General features: G+C 60.5%; 2 protein-coding genes across 22 annotated transcripts in view; one reads left to right on the top strand and one right to left on the bottom strand.

The window, feature by feature from the left end:
- The window catches only part of GON4L (gon-4 like), a 61,206-nt gene extending 42,890 nt beyond the window's left edge, over positions 1-18,316 (top strand). For 12 of the 18 annotated variants that reach the window (XM_059146158.1, XM_059146164.1, XM_059146169.1 and 9 more), the window contains 15 exons: positions 1,207-1,351; positions 2,621-2,771; positions 7,512-7,628; positions 7,983-9,659; positions 10,083-10,338; positions 10,889-11,073; positions 11,906-12,103; positions 13,145-13,288; positions 13,803-13,946; positions 14,036-14,155; positions 15,118-15,249; positions 15,665-15,842; positions 16,203-16,827; positions 16,913-17,015; positions 17,355-18,316. In XM_059146158.1, the coding sequence (XP_059002141.1) occupies positions 1,207-1,351; positions 2,621-2,771; positions 7,512-7,628; positions 7,983-9,659; positions 10,083-10,338; positions 10,889-11,073; positions 11,906-12,103; positions 13,145-13,288; positions 13,803-13,946; positions 14,036-14,155; positions 15,118-15,249; positions 15,665-15,842; positions 16,203-16,827; positions 16,913-17,015; positions 17,355-17,504 (4,325 nt within the window). In that variant the 3' untranslated portion in view covers positions 17,505-18,316. Of the gene's footprint in view, positions 1-1,206; positions 1,352-2,620; positions 2,772-7,511; positions 7,629-7,982; positions 9,660-10,082; positions 10,339-10,478; positions 10,546-10,888; positions 11,074-11,905; positions 12,104-13,144; positions 13,289-13,802; positions 13,947-14,035; positions 14,156-15,117; positions 15,250-15,664; positions 15,843-16,202; positions 16,828-16,912; positions 17,016-17,354 lie in introns of those variants that run through there. The other 6 variants (XM_059146163.1, XM_059146166.1, XM_059146167.1 and 3 more) reach the window with 6 other exon arrangements.
- Positions 17,785-21,896, bottom strand: MSTO1 (misato mitochondrial distribution and morphology regulator 1). Of its 4 annotated transcripts, none has more exons than XM_059146181.1 (14): positions 21,760-21,896; positions 21,523-21,658; positions 21,076-21,145; positions 20,924-20,999; positions 20,642-20,660; positions 20,381-20,468; positions 20,102-20,219; positions 19,841-19,975; positions 19,581-19,733; positions 19,174-19,305; positions 18,918-19,102; positions 18,573-18,677; positions 18,384-18,496; positions 17,785-18,110 (listed from the first exon to the last, which is right to left on the bottom strand). In XM_059146181.1, the coding sequence occupies exons 1-14, from the start codon at positions 21,841-21,843 to the stop codon at positions 17,896-17,898; spliced, it is 1,629 nt and encodes a 542-aa protein (XP_059002164.1). In that variant the 5' UTR covers positions 21,844-21,896; the 3' UTR covers positions 17,785-17,895. The 4 variants fall into 4 exon arrangements, with proteins under 4 accessions (XP_059002164.1, XP_059002162.1, XP_059002161.1 ...); XM_059146179.1 differs by having other exon boundaries at positions 20,606-20,660; XM_059146178.1 differs by having other exon boundaries at positions 20,381-20,519; positions 20,606-20,660.

Raw genomic sequence — 21,896 nt, forward strand, 5'->3', positions numbered from 1 at the left:
CTCTGTGATGTCGTCCCGGTACCCGCTGCCTGCGGTCCAGGAGGGCGTGATGGTGCTCGGGCTTCCGTGAGGGCTGCGCTTGCTGGGCAGCACGGGGCGGGGGGCAGGGACAGGATCCGGGGCGTGCGTGAGGGCAGGGGGCGGCAGGAGCCCGGCTGCTGGGGTCTCGGGAGGAGGAAAGGCTGGTGCTTGAATTTGGGTCGGGGTCAGTGTTCACCCTTCGTGTTACTCAGGTCCTTGTACTTCCCCTTGTGGTGGCAGCGGTTCCTCCGTTTTGAATGAAATGTTGATTTGCGAATTGGACACAAATTAGAGATGTTGTACATTTGCTGTAAACACTTGTGCGCGTTTGCTTTCTACCGTGCATTTGTTGGTAGGTTTTGAGAAGATGTTTGCTGTTCCCTTAAAGTGAGTAATAGCTTCTAGTTAGTTTCCTGCCGTAGCAGATGAGTCGAGGCTTGAAATCCCGGACTCAGCATTACGCTGACCAGAGTTGAGTTCAGGTGCATTAAGGAACTCAGACGACTTCCTTAGCTCTCTGGTGGCAAAGCAAACCTAGAATCGTGGCCTCGTAATAACACATACGGTGTCCTGGGGTTTTCTCCTGGGGCTATGAAAACACCATTTTTGGAAGGAGAACTGTGGAGATGGTGTTGCTTTCTGTGTCTGGAAAGGCAGACGTGCCTGGAATTGAGAGGCGTGGGCAGCAAGGCAGAAACAAGTGAGACTGAATTGCCTCATCCTTTTATGGTTTTTCTTCCCAACCCCGAGGAATCTGGGAGGACTTAATGGAAGTTAAGTAAGAATCAGATCAGATAAACTCTGGAGTCCCAGACTGGTGAGGGAGATGAAAGCAGTCGGCACCTTATTCTGGAAGAAAGCGGGCGTTGTCACCTGTCCTTCCAAGGACTTTGGGAGGCCGGGGAGTCGCGGAGGCAGCAATGTCCGTGGGCACGCTGTGTGCCAGGGGTCACCCGCCCCGTCACAGATGTCCGTGCCGACGAGGGAAGAGAGCGTGTGTCCACGTTTAGTCGTGCCCAGGGGACTCCCCATGGGCGTGTGTCGGGCCCCGAGGATGCTGGGAGCTTCTCTGGGGTGAGAGGTGGGGACCCCCCACCAGGTCTGGGCAGTGCCGGCCAGATGCTGACACGCACGCAGAAGCTTCTGTTCTGGAATTTCATTTACCACAGAATTGTTTCCTCACAGCAGATGAATTTCCCTGTTTGCCAAAACAAGTGGCATGGACCCTGGCCACAAGCAAGGTTTTCATGTACCCGGAGCTCCTTCCAGTGTGTTCTCTGAAGGCGAAGAACCCCCAGGATAAGATTTTCTTCACCAAGGCCGAGGACAAGTAAGGGTTTGCTGTGGGGGACAGAGGCCCTGAGGAGAAGACCTGGTTCTCTCTCTTGAGGAGCGTGGGGGCGGCCAGGCGCGTGGTACCCAGCATGGGCAGGGGAGACCAGAGGCCGGCACGGGGTGCTGGGCGGCTCTGCAGTGGGTGTGCTCCAGCGGGGCGGACACTGCTCTTTTTGGGGAACGGAGTGCCCTTTGGGGAAACATTTTAACTTTTTTTTTCCCCATTGTGAAAAAACCCATCTCTCAGTACTATTGGAGAACATTTTTCAAAAGAAAAACATTTTTATCCATTATCCTCAGCACCCATGGAAGTGATTTTCTTTTCTTTCTTTCTTTTTTTTTCTTAAAGTAAGCGCTGCAGCCAGCATGGGGCTCGGAGTAACAACCCCAGACTGAGCCACGCACCCCCAATGATTCTTCATATAATTTTTGGCAATTTAAGTATTATTTTGTTTTGCTTTTTTTGAGTTAACACCTTGAAATTGTTTTTCAGTGCTCTGGGCTGGAGCGCCGTCCGTCTCGTAGTTTCTGTGTGTTGTCTTCTCAAGCGGTCCTGCACGGCCCTGGGATGGCCCTTTTATCTGCCGTGTTGGTTTTCTCTCTTCTCTGGCCCTGCCGTCCCCCATGCGGCTCCAGCAGGGATCTTTGTGCATTGAGCTTTTTTTTTTTTCTTAAAGATAATTATTTATTTGGCAGAGAGAGGCGCAGCGAGAGAGGGAACACAAGCAGGGGAGTGGGAGACGGAGAAGCAGTCTTTGGAGCTTAACCCTTTGGGTACATTCTCCAGCGTGGGGTTATTTGGTAAAGGTCAGGAACATGTTCGGGCTCCTGGTGCGTACCGGCCAGTGCCGTCTGCGAGCCGCGGTGGCCAGGTCAGGTTGGGACGCGGTCTTGGCCCTGGTCTGCCACGCCTCACGCCGCGCCCAGAATTCCCTTCCCAGAATTCCTGCCCATTTGTTCTGTTGGCTCCATCCTCCTCGCTTTGAATTTCTTCGGTCCGACGGGTGTGAAGCACGTCACGATCCGGATTGTTTAGTCGCCTCTGCCCGCTTGCTCTCTTCCCACCTGAGCGGGGGCTCCTGGTTGCGTCTTGGTCGCCGTGCTTCCTGGCTGTCGGTAGCCGCCTCAGATCTCTGTCGGGAGCCACTGGCCTGCACAAGAAGGAGGCGTGCAAGCACTGGGGCGTACGCTGCGGGCTGCTCCGGGGAGAGCGCGTTCCGCAGAACAGAAGGCGGCGAGACTGAGGCCATGGGTCCTTTCTCAGTTTGTTGGCTCTAGGGCTGAAGCACTTTGAAGGAACCAAGTTTCCTAAGCTGCTGATCAGCAAGTACCTCCTCACCTGTAAGACCGCCCACCAGCTGACGGTCAGGATCAAGAACCTGAACATGAACCGGGCCCCCGACAACATCATCAAGGTGCGTGCTTCCCACCGACCCCCACTCCGAGGGCCCTGGCTCCTGCCGCCGGAGCTGCGTCGCTCCCCCTCTGGCCTTTCCAGGGACGCTGACTTGTTCTCCTCTGGAGTCTCATCTTCTTCCTGTTACAGGAATTTCTCCTAAAAAATGAAATTCTTCCAACCTTTTATTTTTGAGAGAGAGAGAGATTGGGAGCGAGCATGGGCGGCGTGGTGGGGTGAGGGTCCGCGTGGCAGGGAGCGGGGGAAGCAGGCTCCCTGCTGGGCAGGGGCCTGACTTGGGAATCGATCCCAGGACCCCAGGATGTTGACCTGAGCTGAAGGCCGATGCTTGACCACTGAGCCGCCCAGGTTCTCCAGAATTATTCCAACGTTTAAAATACTTCTCGACTTCATGTTTCCCTCCAGCCGCTCCTGTCTTTTTCCCACTAGCTTCGGGAGACAGCACTCTGCCATGTCTTCCTCCTCACGCTTCCTATGTAGGGGTGTCTGTCGAGGTTAAAAGTGTCTGCTACATGGAAGGTAAATCATTTAAGAGATTTGAAGAGTCAAATGGAGGCGCCGGGGGGCTCAGTCGTTAAGCATCTGCCTTTGGCTCAGGTCCTGATCTCGTCCTGTGATCGAGTCCCATGTCAGGCTCCCTGCTCAGCAGGGCACCTGCTTCTCCCGCTCCCTCTGCCCCTGCTCGTGTGTGCTCAGTCTGCCTACCCCCATCAAATGAATAAAGAAAATCTTTAAAGAAAGAGTCCGTAGTTCTGAGGCTTATTACGAAGAATATTTTTCTCCCTGTTCCGTGCTGAGGTTTGGAGGGGTGCTGTGTCCGCGTCTGCATCTGGATGTGCCTGTTGTTGCCGCCTCTCAGTGCTTTGGATTGAAGCCTTATTTATTAAAGCACGACACAGACGACAAAGGTTCGGGCCTCCCGCCGCCACACCCCTGCTGTCATCACGGGCGTCCTCTGCCCCCGGTTTTCCCACTAGAGATGGGATTCAGGCTTACAGTAGAGGCGTGATACGTGTTTGCTACCAGCCGAGCTGTGTGGTGCGGCGTGACTGCTTCGCTGCCGCCGTGTTTCTGTGGAGGTGGTGGTAGTAGTGTGGGGGGAGCGGCGGGGGGGCCGGTCTCGGGAGCTGTGTACTTGCTGTTGGACGCTGGAGTTGGCTGCTGTGCTGGGAGTCTCTGGTCACTGTTCAGACGATGTCGGTGCTGTCATTCTCCGCTTCCTGCGGAAGCCTGTCCCCGGCTCCACTGGCCCGTTCCCTCTAAACGCGTTGCTGTCTCGGCTCGCTGCACCGACAGCTTCTTGGGATTTCTCTCCCCCGTCATCAGGGCTTCGTTTTGCTTCTCTCCCGTGCGTGTGCTCCTGGTCCCCGAACCCCCGTCTTTGTAGCTTTTCTCCTTCCTTCTTTTACTGGAGCACATCCTCATGGCATTCTGGGCAAGAGTGCTTGAGAGACAGGTGTGTAGATTTAAATTGCCTGTGGGCCCAGTGTTCACGCTGTGTGGACAGGCCCGGAGGCAGCGTCCCAGTTTGTGGGTGTGACCACTGTCACCATGGGACACAAGGTCTTACCGTTAACTGGGGGAAAGCTACGTAAGACCTTTCTGTCTTATTTTTGGTATTTCTAATGAATTTAATTATTTAAAATGAAAAGTTTTCAAAAACTTTAAAAGTATATCCCTTTTCTGCTCTACTTTCATTGGGTCTAGAATGAGGGTTGAAATCATTTTTATTAGAAAGTTTTAAGGTCCTTGCTCCATTTTCTTGTTGCTAGTGATTTGATGCCTTGAACCTGTGTGACCTTCCCCTGCCCCGCCAACCCCCAGTACTCCCTGCCCCGGGAGCATATAGGGCTTTTCCTTTTCTCCAGTGTTTTGGGATTTTCTGGTGCTGTGGATGCTTCAGTTTGGGTCCAGTGTGACCAATTTTCCAGTGACTGGGACCCAGTCTCCACGGGCTCTCCCCTAGGTGGTTCCTCCAGTCCTCCCACTGGTCTTCTCTTTCCTCAACATTTGGATCTTTTGTTGTACTTTCTGGGGTGTTACTTTGGCTTTTTCTTCTGACCTTTCTGCTGAGTTAGCTCTGTTTCTCTGGTTGTTCTTTTTCTTTTCTTTCTTTATTTTTTTTAAAGATTTTATTTATTTACTTGACAGGAGAGAGAGAGGTCACAAGTAGGCAGAGAGGCAGAGAGAGAGGAGGAAGCAGGCTCCCCGCGGAGCCTCTGTCTCGTTGGCCCGTAACTTCTCCACGCAGCACGCGGCTGCTTCATTCTGCGTCTCCGCGCCTCCATCTGCTTTTTAGTTCTGGAAACTTTGGTGCTTTCAGCTTTTCTGTCATTTTCTCTCTTACAGGCTTTGACCTTCCAGCACTTCCCTTGTTTTCATGGGGTTTTAAGAGGAAACAAGGCCAAATGTATGTGTTTAATCTGTTTTGAACAATAAACGTCTTCGCTCTTACACCCCTGGAGTATGGATCATGTCCCTTTAAGGATCCCAGTTACTCCCCGTTGGCGGGGCAGCGGCCGCCCCCATGGCTTCCTCCCGTGTGGCCGTCCGGCTGGGGCTGCTGCTGCTTCTCTCCTGCTCTCGGTGCAGCTGCTGCTTCATGAGCCCCTCTTGCCCTGCTCTGCCCACGCGTCTGAGCTCTGCAGGAAACTTGTGGTGTGTCGGGACGCCTGTCCCCTTCTGCTCCTCAAGTCTGTGGCCTTGGTGCAGATTCTTGTCCCAAGCGCCAGCTCCACATAGCCAGCTGTTGCCAGGAATCCTTTCCCGGCTGCGTCATTCACTGCTCAGTCTGAGCCGTGTCCCTCTGCACCTTCTCGTTGTCACCGCCAGCCACTGCCAGCCCCCTCCCCTCCCCCAGCGCCCCTTGCTGTGGTCTGTGTCCCTGTGCAACCTTGCAGTCTGGCTGTTGTCTCAGTGCCTAAAGTTGCCCGTTGTCCTTGATCCCTGCCATAACCCGGGCTGTCCCCAAGCCCCCGTGTTCTTTCCCTGCCTCCTGCCCCAATGCCTGTGGCCGTTATGGTGCCTGCATTAGTGCTGTGGTTTTTTCCTTTCTTCTTCCTTTTTTTTTCGTAAATGAATGAGGTGCTTTAATTACCCAGCATTTGTTCTAATGATTCTTGTTGGCAGCTGCCGCCTGTTCAGCCATTCTGTCCAGACCTCTGCCCCTGAGGTATCAGTTTGCGGCCCCATTTTGGTCCCTTGCCACCATTTTCAGCCCCTCCAGGGCTGGCAGGATGCTGCGGGTCGTGCTCGTAGAGCCTCCACTGCAGCGGCTGGGCGTGAGCTTGTTTCTCTGGCGTGGCCTGGAGCTGCAGGTGCCGTGAAGCCGCTCGTGTGTGGGACCAGTTCTTGTAGCGAGCGGGCTTGACGGTGTCCAGCATTCAGGGACTTTCAGCTCCACGGACCCCTCGAGGACAGCTGCTGGAGCTCTGACGAGCGGCCGCTGCTTCCCGTCTTCGCGGTACCTCCAGGCCTCCGCGCCGACCGGGCCTGTCCGGTCCTGCTGCTTGCACCGGCCGTGGCTCCAACGCACGGGCTGGCCACAGGCAGTCGCCCCGGGACCCCCTGGCTCGTGCTCCTGGCTGGGGAGTCTGGCCCTGATGCCCCATGCCCAGACAAATGCCATGGTTTTCTTTTTCTTTCTTTTCTTTTTAAATTTTATTTATTCATTTGACAGACAGAGATCACAAGCAGGCAGAGAGGCAGGCAGAGAAAGAGGGAGGAAGCAGGCTCCCTGCTGAGCAGAGAACCCGATGCGGGGCTTGATCCCAGGACCCTGGGATCATGACCTGAGCTAAAGGCAGAGGCTTTAACCTAACCCACTGAGCCACCCAGGCACCCCATGCCATGGTTTTCTAACTGGTGTTTCTGCTTCTGGCTCCTTCCACTGCTGCCGTGGCCGCCTCTAGATGGCTCGCGGGCAGAGCCCATGCTGCACGGCGCGGCACAGAGGCCCCCGCCTTTCCTCCAACTTGTCTCGGGTTGTCTGCTCACATTTCCTTGTAGCCAGACCAATCTTTCTGTGGTTCCTTAAACCTGGTCGTGATTTGGAAGGAGAAGGGTGTCGGCAGCCCCCCCCCCCGCCCCCTGCCGGCACCAGCCTGCTCTGTGCCACCGGGAGTCCTCTGTAGTCGCAGCTGCGCCAGAAACGTCTGTGTGGTTCGGGAGTGACTGGTGCACCACGTCTGTGTGCGTCTGTGTGCGCTGCTTCCCAGAGAATTTCATGTCTGGCTTGCTCTCCGCCAGCCCGTGCTCCCTGGGAGCCCGACCGCTTCTCGGGCTCGTCTGCTCCGCCTCCGGCCGCGTGGCGCAGGTGTGGATTCGGGGATGCTTGTTGTCACCTTCGGGAGTCCCGTTGGCCACTCTGCAGACGGCCTCCGGCCCCTCCCCCTCCCGCTCTGACGTCCTTCGCACTTACTTCCTCAGTTGGAAGCTTCCGAGGGTCGTAGACAAGGGTTCAGGTGCTGTTGTGTAGGAGTAGATCTGAAGGAAGGGCTCCGACCTGCTCCCTATTCTCTGTGCCCGAAACTTCTCCCTGCCTGCTGGTGGCGAGTGTTGCAGAAGCGTCATCAGGATCAAGGGCTTAGTGGAATTGGACACGCACGGCGTGTTGCCGGTGCTGGTTAAGGTCGTGGCGGGGTGGGGGGATCAAACCCCCCACGCTTTGCTCCCCAGCCCAGCAGAGGCCCCCATTTCTGGAGGGAATGTGACTTGTGTGTCATTTCTTCACCCTCAGTTTTACAAGAAGACCAGACAGCTGCCCGTGCTGCTGAAATGCTGTGAGGAGATCCAGCCCCACCAGTGGAAGCCGCCGGTCGAGAGGGAAGAGCACCGGCTTCCGTTCTGGTTAAAGGTACAGCTTCCTCCTCAGAGTGTGTAGGAGGCAGAACGACCCTGACCCCTGCCAGCGGCGTTGGGGGCTGGTGCCGTAGCTGTAGGACGGGCCCAGCAGGCCGTCCTCTTGCCCTCCTCTCCCGCTGCTTCCCTGCCCCGTACATGACTCTCTTTCCTTTGTAAAGTGGCGGGTGAAACGGCACAGCATTTCTAGAGTGTGTAGTTAGGATGTAGTGTTTGTAGAATTGGAAAACTGCAAGAAAACTCCTTCTTGCAAAGGTTTTTTGAGACTGTTATGGAAAGGTCCCTAAAGTCCTGGAAGCCCGGTGGTTTCGTCCCAATCCTGGGTCAGTGTGTTCTTGGTTCTCAATAGGCCAGTCTGCCGTCCATCCAGGAGGAGCTGTGGCGCAGAGCTGACGGGGCCAGAGGGGCAGGAAACGGGACTGGAACCGCCGAGGGCAGCTCAGAGCCAGACCTGGGGAAAGGCAGCTCGGACCCGGGGAGTGAGAGTCCGTACCCACTGCTGTTGCCCAAGGGTGTAGTCCTGAAACTGAAGCCCGTGGCCAACTGTTTCTCCAGGAGGGCCTGGAGACAGAAGCGGCCATCAGTCCTGAAACCGCTGCTGATCAGACCCAGCCCCTCCCTCCAGCCCAGCTCCACGGCTGGGAAAACACCAGCGAGGTCAGCTCCGTCCGAAGCCCCTCCGAGCAAAATGGTGGTCCGGATTCCTCATGTGCTCCAGCCGGCCACCGTCGTACAGACGGTGCCGGGTGTCCCTCCACTGGGGGTCAGGACCGGCGAGGCTTTCGAGTCTCCGGCAGCACTGCCTCCCACGGCCCCTGAGGCCAGGACCAGCTTCCCTCTGTCTGAGCCCCAGCCCCTGCTCTCCTCTGCCCCTGTGCCCAAGCTAATGCTGCCCTCACTTGCCCCTTCTAAGTTTCGAAAGCCGTGTGCCAAGCCGAGAGCCTCCAAGAGAAAGGGGGCCAAGGGCTCTCTGTGTCTGGAACCAGCGTCCCTCCTCCACCCGGTCCCCGTTATCTTCACGGTGCCCGCCACCACGGTGAAGGTCGTCAGCCTTGGCAGTGGCTGCAACGTGATCCAGCCCGTCAATGCGGCCGTGGCCCAGACTCCTCAGACCATTCCCATCACCACCCTCCTGGTCAACCCCACCTCCTTCCCCTGCCCCCTGAACCAGCCGCTGGTGGCCTCCTCTCTCCCCCCGCTAATTGTTTCCCGCAGCTCTGTGAGTCTGCCTGTCCCGGCCACCCCTGAAGATCGGGCCCCGGTGAACGTGGACATTGGTTGTCCCGTGGCTGAAGGGAAAAATGCCTTTCAAGGCCTAGAACCCAAACTAGAACCCCAGGAACCCTCTCCTCTCTGTGCTCCTGTCTTCCCCAAGGAGGAGCACAGCCCAGGGCCCCCAGCAGCAGATCGCGTGAGCCAGGAAGAGCGGCCAGAGAACCGTGCCTGTGGCTGGGCTCTGGGGAAGGCCGAGGGCGAGGGCGGGAGGCAGGCTCTGGAGCCGCTGCCCCCGGGGGACTTGCAGGAAATGGTCAAGATGGAACCTCAAGACCCTGGGGAGGGTGACTCTAGGGGGTCCTCAGGCCAGGACACCTGTGAGGACATCAGAGAAGAACATTCTGTGGCATTGGACGCTGGCTTCCTCGGGGAGGAGCCGAGCGGTCCTAGCGAGCTGAGACAGCCAGCCTTGCAGCAGGAGGACGAGAGAAGGGAGCCGGCCAGAGCCGCGTCAGCTTCTCGGGAACCTCGGGATCAGGGAGACTCCGGAGATGGGAGCAGAGGCTCTCCCAAGATGGCTTCTTCCTGCGCCGACCCTGAAGGGGTGCGAGGGAGCCCCCCAGGCAAGTCTGAGGACCTCGCTAGTGCCAGTGGCCAGACGCGGGTGACCCCGGCTGGGCCAGAAGCTGGTGGAGAGAAGGATGGGCCGGAGGACGAGGAGGAAGAGGACTTCGACGACCTGACCCAGGACGAGGAGGACGAGATGTCCTCAGCCTCTGAGGAGTCTGTGCTGTCGGTCCCCGAGCTCCAGGTGAGAGCTGGGCGCGTTCTCAGGTGTTCGTGGACAGGCCGCTGCTTGCTTGCTGCACTTCGGTGTCCTCCTGCCATTTTTGTCGGACTTTGAATGCAGCGTGGGGCACAGTTTTGCCGGGGGCGGGGGTTGAGGCGAGAGGGGAGGAAGAGCGTGAACTTCCCCGGGGTGTTCTGTGTGACTCAGTCACTGGAACGTTAGATCGACTCACCTGCGCACAACTTAAACGGCAAAACACGTAGATCATGAGTGTGGACCTCAGGAAGGGAAAACTCGTTGGGGTAGAAGGCGACCTTTCAAAACACATCCTCCCCCACTTGCGGTGGGGCTTGCGTCCCGACTCCGCGCCGGGCCCTGGTGGCCTTGCTGGTGGCCTGGGGCGAGTCGGTGCCAGCCTTGGGGACATTCTCGGGGGCTTTGCAGGAGACCATGGAGAAACTGACCTGGCTGGCCTCTGAGAGGCGTGCGGGCCAGGAGGGCGAGTCCGAGGAGGACAACTCACAGGAAGAGAACTCTGAGCCGGAAGAAGAGGAGGAAGAGGAGGCAGAAGGAATGGAAAGTCTGCAGAAGGAGGATGAAATGACAGACGAAGCCGTTGGAGACCCTGCTGAGAAGCTGCCGGCCACCTTCGCCTCACCTGGGACCGCCCCGGAAGCGGAGGCCAGCAGCGCCCCGGCAGGTGAGGGGGAGCCTGGTGTGCGGGGTGGCTCTCAGCGGGCCTCCTTTGTCAGTGCCGTGCCGGGTGGCTGGTCTGAAAGCCAGTGTGAGACTTCAGAGGCAGTCCTCTGGGGCCCCTGCACGCTCCCCTCCCCCAGACAGGTTTGCCTACGCCCTTCGCAGAGAAGCGCGCTCAGACCGTCCGGGTGTGACTCTTCCCAGCCACGAGGTTTGTGTTAGGTTCACGCGAGCCTGTGTGCTGGTTCTCCATCTGTCTGCGGTTCCTCCCCGAGACCTAGTCCCGTGAGAGCCTGGCGTGAGCCTGCTCTCCTGCTCAGGCTCCTTGGCATCAGCGTGCAGTAGCCGAGATCCGCTTCTCACCGCGGGGAGTGTGGCTGTGCCCGCACGGGGCTGGCCTGAACCACGCTTGTGCCTTCCCACCGCGTTCCTGCTGGTTTGTCCTCAGGCCATCCCGGACAGCCAGTGGGATTTGGGTGGCCTGCGTGCAGGTGGCCGGTGGGCGGAACGGGGCTGTGGGTTCAGAGCAACTGTTTGATCGCCTATATTCTCAGGAGAGCGCGGCCGAGCTGCTGGGAAGGGCCGGGGCAGTCAGCGAGTTCGAAGCAAGCGGGGAAGCCGAGCCCGGGCCAGCAAGGACACGTCCAAGCTGCTGCTGCTGTATGACGAGGACATTCTCGAGCGGGACCCCCTTAGGGAGCAGAAGGATCTGGCCTTTGCTCAGGCTTACTTGACCAGGGTAGGCGGGGGCAGCTTCCCACCAGGGCATGTCCCCCTCAAATGCAGCTGCTTCTCTGCCGGGACTGGTGTCGAGAAGAGTCTGGTTTTTAGGCTGCACAGCCGCCCTGCATGCCCCGCCTTGGCTCTCTCCTGGAGTTGCCCCCAGAGCTGCATGAGGGAGCTGGGACCCCGGCTTCCGTCAGCCGCGGCTTGTTGTGACTCCTTTTGCGTCACCCCTCAGTTCAGAAAGCGGGGAAAGGTGATGCCACCATCATCAGCGAGAGGGCTGACTGCGGGGTCGGCTGAGAAGCCAGACTGGTGGTGCCCGGCCAGAGAGCAGGCCTCTGCGAAGCGTCCGGTCTTGAGAGAGCTGAGCGCATGTGCCCGGCGCTCATCCCTGCAGCGTGACCGTCTGGTTCCTTTATCCCCCTGGGCAGCTGGCTTGCTGGCAGTGATGGTCATGCTTTCTTGTCTGCTGACACGTCACTGACACCCGTAACGGACGCGTCCTTGCCCCTCCGTGGTGCTGTGCGGAAACGCGCGTACCGGGCGCATTTCAGTGCCGAGTGGAGAGCAGGAGAGAGGCTGGGGCTGTGGGCAAGGGAAAGGCTTGCTGGGTTTTGTGGGGAGGGCCGCAGTCCCTGGGGAATGAAGGCGTTTCAGGGCCTGCCGGCAGCGAAGGCCTGCGCGGGACTCCTGCTCCGTGTCTTCCATGAGCAGATCTGAGGGGCCGTCCGAGGAGCCGCCTCCGCAGTGGGCTTCTGCAGGGGGTTCTGGAGCTCTGTTCGGGACCTCCTCCTCCCGGTCTGCACAGCTCGCTCATCCTGATGGCGGAATGTCTTCCTGCGTAGGTCCGAGAAGCGCTGCAGCACATCCCCGGCAAGTACGAGGATTTCCTGCAGGTCATCCACGAGTTCGAGTCTGGCACCCAGAGGCAGACGGCGGTGGGCCTCTACAGAAGCCTGCAGGCTCTGCTCCAGGACTGGCCTCAGCTGCTGAGGGATTTTGCGGCTTTCTTGCTGCCTGAGCAGGCTCTGGCCTGCGGATTAGTGAGTGGATGCATGAACTCCGGGCCAGGGGGGCTGCTGGGGTCAGGGCCGGGGTTGGGGGCGGTGCCCCCAAGGAGAATGGGCCGACACCAGCCTCGTCTCTTGGCACATCCCGGTCAGATGGCCCTGGTGTCTAGGGTGGTCAGTGCCCCTTTGTTTTCACCGGGGTGATCTTCCCCCGTCTCTCCGGTTCTTATAGTGCAGTGGGAGGCTGTGCCCATGGTTGCCATGAGAGCTGCAGGTACATCCTGCCCCTTGTAACGACAGGCGGTCCTTCCGGCAGATGCCTGCGATGTGCCCAGGGCGTGGCAGGCAGTTCTCAGTCCTAGGAATGTCGTAGGTAGAAAAGAGTGACGTCCTTGTTCTCATGCAGCTTCCATTCTTTGGGGGAAAGTTGGGTGATAAACAGTAAGATACATACGGTGATGTGCATAAGGGTTAGAGAGTATTTGCGAATGGAAAAATGTGTATGATGCTTCCTAGTGCCAACGCCTCATAGCAAATCCGTCAGGAAGGGGCACCGGGGGCGTGGCTCCAGGTGGGGCCTCGCAATTTCCTCTTGTACATGGTGGTCTGGGGGGGCTGCTGTGTAAGGTGATATTCGAGATGTTGGTGAGTACGTGTCCCCGCGCGAGGGACACCCCAGTTCAGGGTTGAGAGACACGGGAATGGAGGGCCGAGTGAGCTCTGGCCGGCTGGAGGTAGTCCCATGGTCCCAGGGGTGACACGTGCCTGCCGGGGCTCTCTCCCCAGGGGGGAGTCAGGGCCAGTCGTGGGCACTGTCTAGACCGTGTCAAGCTGGAGCATCTGACGTCACCACCCTTGAAGTAGTCTCGCGTCTGGATTCTGTCCTTTGCGTCATAGGTGTCTCGGGTTGGTCGCCCTTGCAGCCCAAGGTGTGCGACACCAGGTCTCGGGGCCAGCCCCACGGCTCTCACAGAGGGCCCTGCCCCAGCCACACGCTCTCAGTGCTTGGGCGTGGGGCATCCCGTCGCCCCTCGCGGCGCACGTGACGCTCTTGCCTTCTCTCCACTGTGGTAGTTTGAGGAGCAGCAGGCGTTTGAGAAGAGTCGCAAGTTTCTCCGGCAGCTGGAGATTTGCTTTGCAGAGAACCCCTCGCACCACCAGAAGATCATCAAGGTCCTCCAGAGCTGTGCGGACTGCCTGCCCCAGGAGATCACGGAGGTGCTCTTTCCTGTCCCGCTGCCTTTCTGCTGCCCCGTGCCTAGCCTCTTGCTTCCGGGGGACCTTGGAGTTCCGGAGGGGAGGAAGAAGGCGAGGACTTTCCCGGCTTTCCTGAAGCACAAACCCCTGGAGCAGGGGCGCTTGTCTCCTGTAACCGGAGCCTGACCAATCTCTTGGGCTCAGGGATGCCATTAGTGCCTGGAAGGGAAGTTCAGGGAAGGAGGTGGTGGGGCCTGGGGGGGACTCGCCTGCCCGCTCTGCTCGGGTTGCCGCCAGAGCTGGAGGTCAGGAGGGTGAGGTGCGGAGTGTGGCCATCAGGAATGAAACGTGTTCCTAATCCCCCTCCAGTGTGGACACAGGAGCAGGGACAGGACGCTGGAGACGTCTTCGTGCTCTGAGAGAGGCTTCGTGTCCCCCATGGACTGGGAGTGTAGTTGGGAGCGAGTGGGTTCGGTTTGGGACGGAGCTGGTGAGGCTCCGGACGCGTCATCCTTCCCCTGCCCGCTCCCCGCAGCTCAAGACACAGATGTGGCAGCTTCTCAAGGGCCACGACCACCTGCAGGAGGAGTTCTCCGTCTTCTTTGATCACCTGCGCCCAGCGGCCAGCCGCATGGGGGACTTCGAGGAGATCAGCTGGACGGAGGAGAAGGAGTATGAGGTACCGGCCTCGAGGCTGCAGCAGGGGGGGGGGCACGCACCAGGGGGCGCCTGCCCAGGACTGCGCTGAGGGGCCCCTGCTCCACGCAGTTTGATGGCTTCGAAGAAGTGGCGCTGCCTGACGTGGAGGATGAGGAGGAGCCCCCCAAGACGCCCGCAGCCTCCAAGAGCAAAAGGAGAAAGGAGACTGGGGTCCAGAGTCATGACAAGGTACCCCAGGTTGTCGGGCGTCACCTGCTTGTCTCGAGCCAGGCCTTGAGTTTCTGGAGCATTTCTGGGGCGGCCGTGGCGCGCGGCCTCTGGGCCCGAGGCCATGCGGGGCGGTGGAGCGGGCAGGCTGCATTCGTGGGAGAGCCCCGCACGGCCGCCCCCGTGGGAGGCAGCTTCCCGGGAGCTCCCTAGCTTGGTGCCGCGCCTCTGCCCTTGGGTCGTGACTGCTTCTTTCCTCTCTGTGTGCGGAGAGAGAAGCAGGCGTCCCCGCTCAAGCAGTTTGGTAGCCGTGAACACTCAGCTGTGGGACGCGTGCGTTGTGTTCTGGCACCGGGGACGTGCCACGGCAGGGCCATGAGCAGATGGCTCTCGTTTGCATTTGCCCCGGGGTGGGGGCGCCGTGCAGCGGGAGGCTGGCGCTGGGCCCTCGTGTCTCTTCGGTGTCTGTGCTGGGGTGCAGGCCCAGGCGACCCGGGGTCTGCTGGCCTCAGCACCCTCTGCTGCTCGCCCGGCGGGACCGTCTCCGCGCCTTTCCTCTTCGTTGGGCAAAACTGCTTCTCAGCAGCTCGATAACCTTCGGCGACTTAGTGAATGCTTGGGTCCGCCTCTTCGTCGTCCGTGGGGGTCATGACAGTATCAGCGTCTGGGGTCCCTGAACAGAGGGTGGCCCTGAGGGGGCTGGTGGAGGGGGCAGAACCCCAGGCACGGGGACGCAGGAGCCAAGGTGGTTGGTCATCCCAGGGTTGTCAGACTTCAAAATACCATCAAATCATCTGGGCAGCTGGGCTAGGTCAGTCCTCTGTGTTGGTGAGGGCCGTGGCTGAGTGTCCCCAGGCCACGGGAAGAGCTGCTGTGCCATGAAGGAGAGAGGGTGCGGTCAGGGCGGCCTTGCTGCAGTGGCCGTGTCCTCTCTGGACTCTGCCCGCGCTAACCGGCTGCCAAACAAGCCCGGTGTCTTTTAGGAGGCTGAGTGGCCGGACACTGCCAAGGACTGTGCCTGCTCCTGCCATGATGGAGGCCCCGAGTCCAGGCTGAAGAAGAGCAAGAGGAGAAGCTGCGGCCACTGTGGTGGCAGGGTGAGCGCGGCGGCAGCGGTGAGCGGGTCCTCCCCGGCGTGCGGGGCGGGGGGCCGTGGTGGGAGGGGCTGGCCCTGAGGCCTCACTGCGCGGGGCTGTCTGCAGCCCCCGTTACATGGGGCGAGCGTGCGAGCACCAGATAGAACCCTTTACAATTGTGTAGTGGATTTTGCTTTTTGAAATTGAAACAAAATGAACCATTTTAACTGTTTCTCAGATTTTTTCTTTTTTTTTTTTATGAAAGACCCTGAAAGGGTTGGGTTGCTTGGCAGCAAAGATAGAGTGCTCAGTTCGAGTGGGAGGAGCAGACATTTAAGATTGTCGGTTGACCTGCCAAGGATCGTGGCAGGCTGGCTTCCCGTGGTCAGCATCCCCCGCCCGCCCCAGATGAAGGCCATGGGGGCACCCTTGACCAAGAAGGCCGTCCCTGCAGGTCTGTGACAGCAAGTCCTACAAGAGCAAGGAGCCCCAGGAGTTGGCAGGAAGCAGTCCCCACCGGGAGGCCAGCAAAGACCTGCAGGAGGAGGCGGCCCGCGAGGAGTGCGAAGGCCCGGAGGCGAACCAGGACCAGCCCGGCAGGAGTGCTGGAGGCGGAGGAACACCTGTTCCCGGTGAGTGCTCTGCCCGCCGGCCCTGCCTCTGTCCCCATGCCCGCTTCAGTCGAACGTGCCTCAAGCTAGAACATCTTTGAGCCCAGAAAGATGAGTCTTTGGCTGGTGGACTGTCCCTTTGTTTACTGACAAGTGATACAATTCCGTCCAGCCTTGACTTGCTGTGGCCTATCCTCTGGCAGAATTGGGGGTGCTGCTGTCTGTCACGGGCATGCCCTTCCCCTGCCCTCTTGACGCGACCCGTGCCCCCAAGGGCTGTCTCAGCAGGCCCCCCACCCCCCTGCATGGCCCTGCGGTAACTTGGGGTCTTAGGTGCATGTTGACCCTGTGCATCCCCTCAGAGCTCTGCTCCTCTCCTAGCAGGACTGGCAGTGGGGAGCACTTCGCTGTCCCCTCAGGAAGCGAGTCTTACAGATCGGCTCGTCCTGGGGGGGCCCCGGCCCTATGCGCCAGAGACGACCCAGCTTTCCTCCAGTACCAGAGCCGTGTGCGCCGGGAGGAGCCAGGCCTCACCCGAGGTCCTCTCCTGCCCTCGGGCGTCGTCCAGGCTTCCAACCCAGGGGGAGGACCAGGAGGCAGTGGGTGAGCCAGAGGCTTCTGTGCCAGCCTGGGCGGCTTCGGAAATGGAGAAATGGCCTGGAACCGTTGAGACCCCTGCTTCCTTCCTGAGTCCTGTTTCCTCAAGGACCAGAGACATGGGGAGAAGACAGATGTCAGAGAGGTCAGACGCCCCAGAGAGCTGGCTGCTGGCGGACACAGCCGCGGTGAGGACCGCAGACAAGACGTCCCCCGTGTGCGACTCTTCATTGGGAACGGACCCCTCAGCGTCTTCATCCACGGCCCCTCGGGGAGCTCTGGCTAAAGACAGCGGAACCCCAGGCAAGGGTCCCATGGGGGAGCTGCACCTGAAGGCCACAGAAGCCACAGTGTGTGCCAATAACAGCAAGGTCAGCTCCACCGGGGAGAAGGTGGTCCTGTGGACGAGGTAGGTGGCCGCGGAGGGCGTGCCACAGACTATGGAGCACATGCGCGCGCCTCCCCCGGGACTAACCGCGGCACGTGGCTTCCAGGGAGGCCGACCGCGTGATCCTCACCATGTGTCAGCAGCAAGGGGCGCAGCCGCAGACGTTCCGCGGCATCTCCCAGCGGCTGGGAAACAAGACCCCCACCGAGGTAGGCGGCTCCGGCCGGGCCGGAGACCTGAGCCCCAGCGGGAGTGAGGATGGGCCCGGGCAGGGAGAGCACGGGGTGGCCGAGGGGCCAGCCCCGGGGGCCCCGATGAGGGTCTGGACTCACGTGGGCGGGTGGCAGCGGTTCTAGGAGCGCGTGGGCTTTGGACTCTGAGGTAGCGACCCAGAGACTCCATTCCAGATGTTTGTCGGAGCGCTGGGGTTTAGGGCCAGACGTGAAGCGTCTCGGGTGCCCTCATCTGTGAGAACGCAGCCCTCCCCCCGTTCCCGTGCGGGGCACGTGAGACCGTTCACGGAGCGGAGCGCCCCCGTCTCGCCCTAGGTGTCCCACCGCTTCCGGGAACTCGTGCAGCTCTTCCACACGGCCTGTGAGGCCAGCTCCGAGGACGACGACGATGCCACCAGCACGAGCAACGCTGACCAGCTCTCTGACCGCGGGGACCTTCTGTCCGAGGAGGAGCTGGACGGGTGACTGTGGGCGCACGTGGGGGTCACATCCCCCCCACCCGCACTGGTGCCCCAAGTGGGGGGCGCTTGTACTGTGCCGGGCTGCCGCCCTTGAGCTCAGGATACAGAGCTGGAGGAGCAGGGGCTGAGGACAAGATGGAGGCAGACAGGGCTGGACGGCTATGCCCACGGAGGCCTTGTTCAGGATCTTTGGAAGCTACGGGGCCTTGGCCCTGGGGAAACAGGGGCTTGGCTCCTTTTCAGCACCCCCATCCCCACGGCGCGTACATACTGTTGAGACCTGATCGCAGTGTTTCTAAATGCAGCGCTCGCCCTTGCTGGTGCGGCCAGGCCATGGCCGAGCCCGTGCACCCAGTGTTTATTGTGACCCAGCAGCCTCCTGTGCTGGGAGAATCTTAGTCCGTGAGGCTGTCCTCTCCCCGGTAGCACTGGGCCAGACTGCCCAGCTCCTCCAGCGCCTCCTCCACGTCCGCCTGCTCCACTCCGGCATCCAGGAAGCTGGCCCAGCGCCGCACGTCCAGTGTGCTGAGGTCTCTAGCCAAGTCTCCCAGGGTCTGGCTCAGGGTAGAAGAGGAGCAGAGGGCCCCGAGAACTGGGATGCTCTCCACGGCTGCGGACGGAGAGGAAGGGGAGCCTGCCAGTGGTGTTCCTGCCCTGGGCACTGCTGCACAGACGGGGACGTCTGGGCCTGCAGCAGACCTGGCAGGACTGTGAACCCCGTGACTTCTATGTGCTGTCCCCTTGGCAGACCAGTGCTCCAGAGGATGGCCACTTGCCTTAGGAGCCACTGAGTGAATAAAAGGATGTTGACCTGTGGACTTCAGGGCCTTGCTTGGGGCAGGCATGTGGGGAAACCTCTCCTGAACCTTCACCAGCCACCTACCTGCCCCAGGCGGCGAGCCATCCAGAACCAGCCCGTGTTGGCTGAGGCTTGGGGAGAACAGGCGGGGGTACGGGGGGACCACGTTGCAGGGCGCCAGCAGCAGATGGGCAGAGCTGTTGGGAGAGCAGCAGTTGAGGGAGAGGTAGAGGGAGTCTGGGGAGGGGGTGGGGGAGCCAGCCTCCCACTCACCTCCTGACTCTGGGCTCCTGCTGCTGCAAATACTGGGCCAAGACGTCCTCCCCAGTGGTGCACGCGTGGAGCGGGGAAGGCAGAGCTGTCCCCGGGGCAAGCCGGCTGCCAGAACAGAGCCAGAACCGCCTTTATTTAGTCTGTGGCAATGTGGAAGCGGACTGGGAATTCGTAGGTTCTCAGGCTGTTAGCTGATGAAGGGGGCTGAGCGGCTCGTTCTCTTTTTATTTTTACGTGGGGCACAGGGAGGAAAAGTCTAGGCTCCCAGGATGTCCAGAGGTTCTCAGGCAGAGAAGGATGGGGGTCCGAAGTCTGACGGGGCTCCTAAGAACCACCGGCCCTCACCTGGTGTGGCGCGCTCCGTCTAGACCCCGCAGTACCACTGACAGGGCAAAGCAGCGCGTCCCACAAGGACCCCCGCAGGCAGAGAGTGGGGTCCACGCCGCGGGTCCTCCGAGCTGCACCAGGGCATCAGGAAGGGACTGGCCTGGGACCAAGGGGAAGGGGATGGTTGCTGCTGCCGTCACCACCTAAAGGCAAGGGAGAGCTCAAGTAACCGCTTTTTCTCCGCGCTGACCCGACCCTTCACACAGCTCTGCACCTTCTTCCCAGAGAAGTTCAGCAGATCGGCCAGGTGAGCCATGGAAACTGGCGAGGAACGCAGGCGGTAAGGAACAGTGACGGTGTCGAGGGTTGTAGCCAGCACGGCTGCGCAGTGGAAGGGCAGAGTGGCCTGTAAAGAAGACACCAACAGGCATTTTGCCTTTCGGGTCTGGAGAGCAGAGTGTGAAGGAGAAAGGGTCCCAATTACTAGAGAGGTCCAGATGCTTTGGGACAAAGCAGGGCTTAGCTTGGGCCAAGGCTGGACTAGCAGAGGACAGTGTGCTGTATCGTGGCGGAGTTCAAGCCGAGGCTTCGAGAAGAGGACGGGTAACAGGTGCGATGGCAGGTCGAGGGGTGGGGGGGCACGGTCTCTACCTGCCGTCTGAACACAAGCTCGAGCCTTACGTCATACTGTAGGTGAGGGAAGGTGACCGGAGGCTCAGGTCGCAGCCCCAGGCTCCTGCCCAAGGACAAGGGGCAGACCAGAGAGCTGTGAGCGGACATGTGCACCAGGCCGAAAGCTGTGTTCAACAGACGAAAGACGTTTTTCTGGGGCTCCTGGGGGAAAAAGGCGATTGGTTTTGAGCAGCTTTCTCCCTGGGCCGTCATCCCCTGCTTTCTTCCTCTCAGCCCCTGGGACTGCCTTTTCCCCATGCTCTGCTCACCCGGAGACTGTAGGGGCCGGGGAGCAGGCCCCAGGTTATTATTCCCCGCCCTGAATACTCGTCCTGTAGCAACTCTGTGGCCTTGGCGCCTACCCCAGAGAAGCCATTGTGCAGGTCACACAGGATCTGGAAACCCTGGAAGGAGACAAATGATGACCGACAGGACGAGAAGAGGCTGCTGCCCCTGCCGCCCTACCCCTGCCCCCTGGCTACCTGCAGGAGGCTGCTGCCCCTGCCGCCCTACCCCTGCCCCCCGGCTACCTGCAGGAAGTCACACTCCTCCACATAGAAATGCAGCCTGTCCTCCAGCTCCTCCAGGTACCTGGGCTCCTTCAGGATGCTCTCGCCTTGGCCAAAAGCCTCCAGGCGACCTGCTTCCCTGCCGTGCACGAACGCAGTCCTGACTTGCAGGATCCCTGCCCATCACCCCATCCCCCAAGAGCCTGTGTTCAGGGAGGGCAGGGAAGATGGCCACTAGAGCCTCATTTAACATCGGTGGGGACCCAGTTCCTTGCTGAACAAACTCCGCAGCCCCCGTACCCATCGTGGTTGTACTTGTGAATCATACAGATGCTCCGGGGGTGGAGGTGGACGCGGAGGAAATCAGACCAGACTCGGACGCTGCTCTCTGTGGGGATAAGTGGTTTGGGTGCTGTAGCCGTGGCGAGCGGCGGGGGGCCTGAAGGAAGAGCAGAGGACAGGGACATTTCTTCATGCGCAGGTTCTGCTGGGTCCCCATCCCGAGGTGCCTGGTGGAAGTCTCACCTTTGCCATTGGGAATGGATCTGACCCTCCAGATACCGTCACTACTCAGCACTCCCTGGGACAAAAGAGAAACGTCTGTATTGAGTTCCAGCCAGTCCAGAGGCAAAAGAGTTCATTTGTTCTCCCTGATTTTGCTGGCTACACCCTACAGCCTCCGTTTGTCCCTGTAGTCACACTTCTTTAGGGGAAAAAGTGCTTTTTCCTAAAATGCCTTTTGAAGGTACTTAAGATGATCAAACTCCTTTTCCTTTTGCTCTGTGCCCCAGTGGGGGGGATCAAGCTCTGGCGCTCGGCAAGCTCTGGAGCAGAGGCCCTCACCTCGGCACTCCGGAGATCCTGGAGATACGGGTTCTTGGGACAGAGCTCCTCCTTGTGTGTGGTGAGCTTTCCCTGCCTGGAAGAAAACGGAGGCAGGTTGGGGCGGGCGGCTTCCCTGGTTCTCGGGCTTCCCGCCCTGAGGACCACGGTACCAGGCGATCGCCGCATCCAGCTGCGCGTCCCCGTAGAGGCCACCTTCCTGCTTCAGGGAGCTCAGACTACCTGCGGGAACGGCAGGCGAGGTTAGGCGAAAGCCTCGCCCTCCTCGCCTTCAGCGCATCCTCCCGGGGGCTCCCGACACCTGCTGCCCACCTCGCTGCGCCCTCCACCAGCCTCGGCCCTCCAAGCCGCCCCGAACACCTAGGCCTCGGGGAAACCCCGGTCTCGAAGGCTGTGGGCTCCACCCCTGCAGCGCCCCGACCCACCACCCGCCGTCCCCGGGCCGGAGCGGCCGGTCCCTGAACCGAATGAGGCTGGGCCGGCCCGGGTCCGCGGACAAGAGCGGACCGAGGCCAGCGGCGGCCCCGCCGGCTCCTCGCTGCTGCAGCCCCGCACGCCCCGCACGCCCGGGCGCAGGCCGACCGCGGCCTCCGCCTCACCCTTCAGATCCATGAGGATGAGCCGCGGCGTGTAGGTCTCCCGGCCGTGCGGCGTCCGGCCCGCCCGGTACAGGACGTCGGGACACAGCTCGGCCGGCGGCGCGGCGGCCTCGCTCGGGGCGCACAGCGCGGCATCCTGCGGGGGCACAGGAAGGCCCGGCCTCAGCGTGGGGCCGTGGGGCCGCAGGGTCGGCCGGCAGCCGCGGGCCCGCGGGGACGGCCGCCCGGAGGCCTCACCTGCTGGTTCCACCAGTGCGCGCCCACGAACCCCGCGAAGTGGCCCAGCTGCAGCGTGAGCACCTCCCGAGCCCCGCCCGCCATGCCGCCTGCCTCCGCCGGCTCGCGCAGCCGCGGCCGGCCCACTCGCCGCTCGC

This window comes from Mustela lutreola, chromosome 14 (assembly GCF_030435805.1).
Source record: "Mustela lutreola isolate mMusLut2 chromosome 14, mMusLut2.pri, whole genome shotgun sequence".
Lineage (NCBI taxonomy): Eukaryota > Metazoa > Chordata > Mammalia > Carnivora > Mustelidae > Mustela > Mustela lutreola.